Genomic DNA, 10,029 nt, shown 5'->3' with positions numbered 1-10,029 from the left:
AGCTCCGGCCTGTCCCCGGGGCTCCGGCCCCGCAGGGTGGCCGCGCGGGCATCAGCCCCGGCACGCTCGGGAGAAGTTGCCGGGGAAGGGTGCGGACTAAAATGAGAGGTTTCCAGCCGTAAACGTGGGAAATCGGCTTTTTCTCAAGAGGTGCTGAGTGAGGCAGGGAAAAGGGTGGAAACACTGCACTCTGGGAGCAGATGAAAGGCCGGGACAGGTTGTCTTTTCTAGCTTCGTCCTTACTCTGGGTCCATTTACAGCTTTTCCAGTACAACTTCTGTTGTTTTCCAAAAAGCTGAGTAATCTTGCTTGGTTTGCGCCTTTCTATCAGCCTTGCCTGTGATCAGTGTTTTCTGTTAGTCAAGGCTTCATCCTCCTTCCATTTCGGAATCGGTTTCCCGTTGTCTCGCTTACACCATCATTACAAGTGCCGCATTTAAAACACCAAATGATTTTTAGGGATGGGATGTGTCATCTTCACAAGGGGTATTCTAAGTTGATCAGTGGAGATAAGAGCTGTTTGGTTTATGGGTGGGGTGAGTTTCTGTCATCAAGAGCGAGAAATAACCTGGTGGAGGAGAAAGGTAACAGGGATAAATAGCGTATAGTTTGTCAATATTGCTTTGTGGTGCAGTCTGAGACTTCTCATCCATCTGGGTCCGATTGCTCCTTTAGAAATGACATGTCAACTATAAATATTGCAGGATCCCTTTCTGTCTCATGGTGCTTCAGTCCTCTAGAATTGCCTAGACCTTTCCCATGTGTTGGCTTAAAATTCAGCCTACTGGTTTTCGAAGAAGATAACAGCTGAGGGGAGAGTCTTGCTCATAGTGGACGGCTTTACAAAGCACAATGTCTGGATGAAGTATTTTGGGGTTTGCTCTTGGTTTTTTGGGGTTTTTTTATACCAGTCTGAGCAGAGAAGTCAAAATGTGAATGTTCATGAGGCATTGATAACTGATAGTGTTTTGAGTGAGTATTAGAGATACGATCAGAAATATGAAGAGCCTTACTAAACGTTGAAAATTTAACATTAGAAACTGAAAAGAAAGCATAAAAGAAACTACCTGAATAATTGCATGATCCTGTGACTTCATAGTTACCTGTGAAGTTATGTATGAAGTAGTATTGTATACTGTATTCTCTTGCCTTCCTCTCCTCTCTCCTTCCTGTTGCCTTTAACGTTCATTTGTTGCATGACATGCATATTTTTTTACCCAGAATTTTATTCTGGCTCCCAAGTGTCTGTCACGGAGTGATTGTGTTCCAGCTACAGAATCTGTGTCGACTTTAAGACAGACTCAGATTTCAGAGTTTAAAGTGGTTTTGTGAGAACTTCGTTGAGATTCTTGAAAAATATTTTTTTTTTTTTTTTTTTAAAAAAAACCCTTAAGTTTGCTTGTTCTGGAGCTCAAAGACCTGGTAAATATGAAGCCTTTGAATGTGTAGGTATTCTTTACAGTAAAAACCTGCTGCTTTGCTGTGGGTGGGTTAGCTGTGGAGGTACCTAAAGGCTGTGTTTCCTTGCAGAATGTTAACATTGTATCAATCTGATTTTCTTTTGGTAGATGTTACTAAATTGCTATAAGATTTCCCTAATCTTACGGCAAAAAAGAAACGAGACTGAGTACTTGAGTATCGTATGGTTATCTTAATAATTTCAATTAATCATCTGGTTGCGAGCCCCACTAGGGTTGATGTGGAAAAGTATGGCAATCATTTTGGAGTTCTGTTTAACACTTAATTGAGATTGTTTTCCTGAATTAGATAGTTCTGGATTGCTACAGCAGAAAATTCTCTCTCGTTTTTAGTTTCAGTGAAAATATTGGAGTTGGCTCAAGGAAATGTATTTGAGCTGCTAAAACTGATCTTGTAATATAAATTATTTCTCCTTGAGAGGACTGTATCAGAAATAAGCATTTAGGCATTGGACTGCCATGTGCCTAATTCATTTATCTTTGGAGAGCTTCTCTTTCTTAACGTAAGTGCAAAGATGGGGGAAAACTGATTTTATTTTGAAAACAGGAGAGGAGGCTGTTCTGTTCTGTTCAAACTATTCTTCATGTGAAAAGTCACTGGAGAGCTTGAATAATGTGCTCCACATTTTCAAAGCCAGCTGTGTGTGTGTAATGCTACTTGCTTGTAGTGCTTAAGAACCAATGTTGGTGGGGAAGAAAGATCTTAGAGGTGTATTTGTGCTAGAGTGTGTGTATTGAAGGCTGAGTTGACGCAGACCAAGCTACAAGCGGTCCATCAATGGCCGAGTGCAGTGCAAACTTTCTCTTTTTCCCCACCATGCTACCAATTCAAGAAGTCCTTGAGCAGCTGTGACCAATGGCTTCTAGTAGCTCTGAGTAGTTTAAAAGTAATTTCTTTCTTTTTATGTGTCATCTTCACCTTTGGTCAAGTCTACCTTCCAATTATGCATTTACTGAATTTGTTTCTATTCTTTGTGCAACTTGGGAGACTCATATGGGCAGTTAGCTGAAGCTGGTGGTCATCAGCTTGAGTGGTAAGACCGGACTTGTTTTAATGAGTTGAAGAAAAATATAGCCTGGTTTGACCCTCAGTTTTTGAGCATCTTTGTAACCTGTGACTTAAAAACATCATAAGAAAAAAAGAATCAGTGATTTTTCCCCTCTGCTTTCCGCTCGTCTAGTTTCTGGTCATCTGCACTTCAGGGACTTCTGGAGCTAGAAGTTAAATCCTTCTAGTTTATTTAAGAGCTTTATTTCTTTTTGTCTTTGACTGTAGAGCATAGGGTAAAGGGTGACAGGAAACAGAGGGCAAGAGACCTTTGCCCAGTATCGAAGATGTGAACAGAGAGTTTATTTAAATAGTAACAAAGCAATGTTTTCTGTTTTTTCTGGTTCCTTTTCTGCTAACTCCTAGCATTGTTAGCAGAATGAAAATGTACTGAGTGGCATGAGCTAATTTATGTTACCACAATAGTTTTCACTTCAGAAAAAGCAGATACTATAAGTTCATTACTTTGTATTTAATGACATTTAGTGACAAAATGTTGTCTGGAGATCCATCAGTATCCCTTTCTGACATCTTTAATCAACTCATACCTAATCCTCAGGATAGAAAAGTATCTTCTGCACATTTTTTCATCTTACTATTCACAACCTTTTCCAGATCTTTCATGAAGATGTGCAGCATGGGTCTCAGCACTGATTCGTGTGGGATTCCACTGGTAACTTTCCTTATTGTGAAAAATGGCCATTTATTTTTACCCTTTGTTTCCTCTCTTTTAACCAGGTGTTAATCCTCAAGAGTGCCTTCATTTTTATCTTGCCAATTTAGTTTCTTCGAGTGTTTCTTTAGGCCTGTCGGAACCTTTGTGGAAGCGCACGCAGCCTGTGAGGGAAGCGCTGTAGTGAGAGCTGTGGAAACCTGCCAAGAATTGCGCTACATTCGGGCAATTATTTTTGTTCCTGCAAATTATTTTTTTTCCTCATTATGTTTCTCATACATATATATATATGTTAATTGCTGTTATTACTGCCTTCATTTTGCCTGATATTGGAGTAAGATTTACTGGTATGTAGCTTCTCTGAAATCTCTCGCCTGTTGGGATCCCCGTTTGCCACCTTTGCTTTGTTATTCTTCACACACTTTTTCAATCAAGAGCTGATTTATATTGCTGAATTGAAGAGTTAACCATTTGTTTCATAGAGTCGCTTTAGAAGTTGAGGGAATGATGCCTGGTCCTGTCCAAACTGATGATAAAAGGGAACAGATAAAGGCAGGAGAGCACCATAAAATACAAGTTTTGCTACTTTCTATTGTGAAAAAATGCACAATAAAGTGAAAATAATCTGGGCTACTAATCACTATCTTCAGAACCATCCACTGCGTCGGAGGGGTTGGAGGCAGTATAATTTTATTGGGGTTTTTGTTGGGGCTTGGGTTTTGTTTTTTTTTTCTTTCTTAGAAAGTTTTGGAAGCTCTTTCAAGAACAGATCACCAAATTTTCCCAGCACATACAAGTCTGGGGGAATGACTGCTTTTATAACTTCATTTGCTGTAACAAAGACTGTCACTAAACTGTTCATGTAATTTTAACACATGGATTAATGTGTGGCTTTAATATGTGGAATTTCTTTGATTCAGTTTGCTTTTCTTGCCCATTCTTGATGACACTAAGAGTGCTTAGTTGATTTTAGCAAAGGTAACCTCTTCTTTCCATTTATCTGCTACTAATACTTATTTTTACTTCATAACAGCATAGAAAACTGGCAGTTTCCCATATAAGATATCAACTCTTCTACTATTAGGCATTTTTGGGTAGCAGTATTTATAATGCAGCTGACTCAGAGACTTGTTACTAAAACAGGACAGGGGAGATTGTGTGTGTTAGTGGGGGGGTTATTTTATGTTTGCTTTGAAAGAAATACCTACTGCTCCAAAGAAAGGTGTGAGAAAGTAGGGAGGTAGATGACAGGCATACAGATGTGCCATCATAGCACAAAGTAGACCTTGAACAAGAAGGTAAGTTTGTGACATTTTTTTGGCTTTTTAGCCCCTTTTAATGAGCCTTTATTTAAAAAGAAAAGAGAAATGCTCCTGTAATTTCTGGGCATAATGATTAAGGCAAAAAAAATGCTTACTAGTAAGAGCAAAGTCCTGTATCTGTTGGGTTTGTGGTTTGGAAAATACAGGGCTACAGTTTAAACTTCTGTGTGTATGTATTTATTACAATAATCATGATATATGAAAGACTATAAATTCTGAACGTGAACTGCTTTCTCGTTTTAGATAGCTTATTTGGGGCTTTAGCACAGTTGCTTATGATACTGCTACAGGGCATGCATTCATCAGTGTATCTGTATGCATTTATCTAGTTACAGCACATTCATCCTACATGTTTGCCCAAACTATAATGTACCATTAAGTATGGGCCCCTCTCCACTATTGATAATAAATGCCCTTTTTGTTGTGGAATTCATCTTAATGTGTGGAGACGATGAGTCATTTTTACTGAGAAGATGTTGCCTTTTTCTAGGTTCCCATGGGTGTATATTGAGTGACTGCTCTTTTGCAGGTGAAGTGGATGATGTACTGGATTGTGTTTGCCTTTTTTACCACTGCAGAAACACTTACAGACATTGTTCTTTCTTGGTGAGTTTCTTGGCAGCATGGGGTTTGGGGTTTTTTGGGGTTTTTTTGTTGTTGTTGTTGGGTTTTGTTTGGTTTTTTGTTTGGGGTTTGTTTGATTGCTTTTTAAAGAAGAGAGGAGTAGTGTTAGCATGCTAAGAATAAACAATCTCTTTAGGCAGTTTTCAGTACCTGTGGAGAGTCTGCAGGTTTGTAGATATTGTGGGTAGCAGTTGCTGTCTTACCTTCTTCTATATTTGCAAACAGTTGGAAGAAATGCACAGTGTCTGTAAGAGAATCTTCATAATATGGAACATTTTTGAGAAAGTTGATTTGAACTGGTGAAGTTTGAGAAACGGAGGCCTAAAAGACACTTAGAAAAAACAAAGACGGTAGAAGGAAGGGGCCCATTTTGCTTTCCCAGCCTGTTGTATGGAGAAGCAGATTGAATGCACGTCTGTGCTCGGAGAGGTGTTTTCCATGATTAAATTCTCTTCTACTAGTGGGGCTGGGATGGAGTTGTGGGAAGCAGGTTCTTAATCCTTTCAGTGCTGTGTTTCATGCTTGGTGATACAGAGGCCTCCAAAAATGACAAATCACCATTACATGTCTTCAGCTGAACCTTCTGAACAGGCTATCTTCAGTTTCTTCATTTGCTTTAGTGTTCGAGCTTTGCATACACCTCTGAAAGAATACTAGTCAAGAATCATATCTCTTAAACATGAAATGGCCACACATTCCTTACAAAAGTGCTCATCAGTTTTGCCTCTTCCTGCATAAACTTTCAAAAGCACAGATCTAAAAAGTACAAGAGCTTTGGCTTGTTCACGTGCTTTAAATAGGCTCCTGAAAACAGAAGTCTCTTACTACTAATAGAGAAAGAAAGTTTTCTTTTACTGGTTTCAATCTTTGCTACTGTTTCTTCCCAGAAACTTTATTGGGTGAGGGTTAGAGATGAGATGTCCCTGCTGCCTGCTCTTCTCTATTTACACTGATCCTCCTTTAGTGTGTTATCTGTGGAGTACCTACTGGAAGCTTCAGAATCTGAGCCTTCACCCTTAGCAGGAACTTCAGATTTCTTAAGATACGTAGTTGAAAACTTTGGAAAATGAGAGGGAAAATAATGTCACATTAATATCAGGGGATAGTCTCTGAACAAACTTCAGAATGATGAGAGTAGCTATCAGATTGTAATTTGGTGTGTTTGCAGGGCTGAGAGATGCCCTGTTTATGGAGTTTTCATGGCTATGGATGAAAGACTAAGTGAGACTCGGAGAAGGTATGTCCTAGGATTCCAGAGGGTTCTGCTATTATGACCTGGTATATTGATTCTTTTGTTTCTGAGCCTTTATATCTTGTCTTTGTTCTTTCTGCCTGTGCTGCTTTCTACCAGTTGTCTCCATCTGTCTCTGTGCTAATCTTGATACCAGTTCTCCATCTTTCTCTCTGTCTCGCTCTTTCTCCCCCCACCCCTTTCTCTCAGGTTTCCCTTTTATTTCGAGCTGAAAATCGCATTTGTCATTTGGCTGCTCTCCCCTTACACCAAGGGCTCCAGTGTCCTCTACAGGAAGTTTGTGCACCCAACGCTCTCCAATAAGGAGAAGGTACTCGCTACTTGTTAGAAGATACTGACCTGTCTCAGAGTTGACTGACTTTTGATCCAGTCATGCCGCAATAGAAACTGAAATGCGGAATCATGCTTGTGCTGACATTAATCAATGTAGAATGATTCTGTCTCTGACAGCAATGACATACTGCAGCTTACTGAAGACTCTAATGTAGCCAGTAGTTTGCCTAATGCTTAGAAAGCATGTTTAACTAACCCAGTGTCATGAGCCCTTATTGTCAGTAGTTAAGCTCTTTGAATCACGATACGAGCAGCATGTTCTGTAGTTCTGCTGTTTTTTCACATTGTCAGTACAAGCAACTGCTGTTACAGTTTGGAAACAGCATACTTTGAGGAAAAGTTGCATTTGCAAGCTTTCTGTAAGTAGCAGAGAAACTGGAGTTATGTGGTCAATGACAGCTGTTGATGGTAGTCTGGAAAAAAGTGTCCAGATGAGCTTTGGGCTTTTAAGGGTGATGGTGGGGGAACTTTGATTACGTTTGTAACAAGGAGCTAAATGCCATGTTCCACATTACCTTCCTAGGAAATCGATGAATACATTACTCAGGCTCGTGACAAGAGCTATGAAACCATGATGCGAGTTGGCAAGAGAGGGTTAAACCTTGCTGCCAATGCAGCAGTTACTGCAGCTGCAAAGGTAATGCAACACCTTCTGTAACATTCAGGAATCCCCAAGAAGTTTGGTTTTGTGTGCCAGCAATTAGTAGTATGGGTTTGTTAGGGATGCTGGTACTTGTGGACACCAGTCTACTTTTCCTTTCCACCAGTTTGCCTTGTGGTTAATTCCACCCTTTGAATTAAGGAAAATGAGGAAGAGTGGAATGGATTTGCTTTAGCCTCTTTTCTTTTGGTCTTGGGAGCATAGTTTTCTTTTTCCCTTTTCTATTTTCCCAGAGTACCCTAGTGGGGAATAGGACACCTTTTGTCTTCTTCTGAATGGTCCCATGTGAGATGATCTTGGTGAAGGTGAAGTGCCCTTAACCCTTTTTGGTTTCTTTTTTGGCCATCTTAGGGCCAGGGAGTTTTGTCTGAGAAGCTGCGAAGTTTCAGCATGCAGGATCTCACTCTGATCCGGGATGAAGATACTGTGCACCTGCAAAGCCGGGAGCCACAACTGCTCCCCTCTGGTGGGAGTCTTCTTGAAACCATTGAGGATTCAGGTACAGAACACCCCTGCTAGGCCATCTACGAACACATCTCTCTACTTTTTGGAATATCCTTGGTCAGGATTGTTGACATCTCCCTTTCATGTGGTCCTTCAGGATGGGCCATTTTAGACTTCTTGTGATTTTTCAAAAGTATTTGCTAAAACTTTCTCTCTTCTTCCTTAGCTTCCTGTTACTCCTCAGGAGAGGAGAGCAGTATAGCACAGAGGTCTAATGGAACCCCACTGGAGACTAGAACAGACCCATCAGATGAAGATGCAGGAGACAGACTTCCTAAACGTATCCAGAGTCTCAAAACTCCCAAGAAGATAATGAAAGCTGAGGTAAGCTGGTGTGTAAATTATTTCCAGCACAGATATTGGTTTGTGAGCTTTGTTGGAAGGCTCTGGCTTCACAGTCTTGCCGCATTGAAAAACTGTTTACATGAACTTTGTTGAACTTGGTCTTTGCTAGTTGAGTCCTACATCAGAGGACTTGCTGTCTACTTGCTATACTAGTCTCTAGCTTTTGTATTTTGATCATGCCTGTAAGCCTCTGTCGTAAGCGAGGTCCTAGCTTCTCTCTTCTTCATGATAAAATGCTTATCCATTTTTGTGCAGTGTGGTCCTATTTGCTTGATTCAGCTCAGGCTGCTAATCTTATTTTTTTTATTTAAGATAAAGTGCTATATGACTGGCTCACACTGTCCAGCTCTTCAGGCTAAATATTAAATAATTTGGAGGAAAGTAATTGCTTAGAGCATCATTTTAAGTTATACTGTTCACCTCGCCTTACAGTGTACAGGAAACCTTTGCATATGATTAAGTACTGTTTATAAGAGAATCAGAGAATAGCTGAGGTCGGAGGGGACCTCTGAAGATCATCTGGTCCAACCCTACTGCTCAAGCGAGGCTATCTAGAGCCTGTTTCCCAGGACCGTGTTCAAATGGCTTTTGAACGTCTTCAAAGATGGACATGTACATCTAAAGATGCATTTAAAGCCAGCCTGAATCTTTTTTTACTTCCCAAGGCTTACTCCTGCATTGATCCCTTTTCTTTCTTCTCTAGTGTATTAGGCTATATGTGGAAAGAAGAGGAACAACATTTGATTCTAAGCTTTCCTAGGGAGAAATTTCTAAAGTGAAATCGTGGAAAGACAGTAACAACTCTTCAGTGCTGTTTATTCTGAACGCAGAAATTCCAAGAAAGCCCTTTTGCATTGGGTTTTATGCTTGGTCTGTTTGGATCTTTGGTTCAAATGTAGGAACTGTAGGAGGCCTTTGACCGAGCTGTCTGAGGTTGCCCAGAAGGGCTGAATTCATTGCAGATCATAAATGCCCTCTTCTTGCCAGTATCTAGAATGAAAGACACTGGACTAAAGTGTGCAAGCTCGTTTAAGATGTTTCTACATTTTTCAGGTAATAGCCTTTGGGATAGCAGTCAAGAAGCACAGAAGTCACAATAGTGAAGTATTACATGAATGGTACCAGTTAGAAATATCACTGTGTCTAATCTTTTGTCAAGACAGCTGATTTCAATTTTATTATCATACTTGTCCTGGTTTAGAATGTCTTCCTCTTCTGGTTGCTCTTTGACAGATATGCTCAGACGGATTTGTTTACTAACCAGAATGAATGGTTAAATAGCTTTTCTGAAATAAACAGATGACATGAATGTCATCTTTGATATCTTTGTCAGCAAAATGGACAGTGGGATTGAGGGCACCTGTGAGGTGCAGTTGACATGCTGGCAGGAGAAGATGCCATCCAGAGGGACCTGGACAGGCTGGAGAGGTGGGACAGTGTGAACCTCATGAAGTTCAACAAGTGCAAGGTCCTGCACCTGGGTCAGGGCAATCCCAGCACAAATACAGGCTGAGTGGAGACTGGATGGAGTAACCCCAAGGAGTACTTTGGTGTGTTGATTGATAAGCTCCCCGTGACCCGGCTTCAGTGAGCGCTTGAGCCCAGAACCCCTCCGTGTGCTGGGCTGCAGCCCCAGAGCGTGAGCAGCAGCTCAGGGAGGGGATTCTCCCCTCTGCTGCCCTCTGGGGAGACCCCCCCTGCAGCCCTGACCCAGCTCCGGGGAACAGCACAAGAGGGATGTGGAGCTGCTGGAGCGAGGCCAGAGGAGGCCCTGGAGCTGCTTGGAGGG

The 10,029-nt window shown here is 41.1% G+C and overlaps 1 protein-coding gene across 1 annotated transcript in view; it reads left to right on the top strand.

The window, feature by feature from the left end:
* Positions 1-5,056: 5,056 nt before the first annotated feature.
* REEP2 (receptor accessory protein 2) overlaps positions 5,057-10,029 on the top strand; it is a 5,907-nt gene continuing 934 nt past the window's right edge. Inside the window, exons 1-5 of the mRNA XM_010023232.1 lie at positions 5,057-5,127; positions 6,587-6,707; positions 7,254-7,367; positions 7,743-7,890; positions 8,062-8,219. Coding sequence (XP_010021534.1) covers positions 5,060-5,127; positions 6,587-6,707; positions 7,254-7,367; positions 7,743-7,890; positions 8,062-8,219 — 609 coding nt within the window. The 5' untranslated portion in view covers positions 5,057-5,059. The remainder of the gene's footprint in view (positions 5,128-6,586; positions 6,708-7,253; positions 7,368-7,742; positions 7,891-8,061; positions 8,220-10,029) is intronic.

Source organism: Nestor notabilis, unplaced genomic scaffold, assembly GCF_000696875.1.
Source record: "Nestor notabilis isolate BGI_N333 unplaced genomic scaffold, ASM69687v1 scaffold15431, whole genome shotgun sequence".
Classification (NCBI taxonomy): Eukaryota; Metazoa; Chordata; class Aves; order Psittaciformes; family Psittacidae; genus Nestor; species Nestor notabilis.
This window is presented reverse-complemented; position numbering and strand designations above follow the sequence as displayed.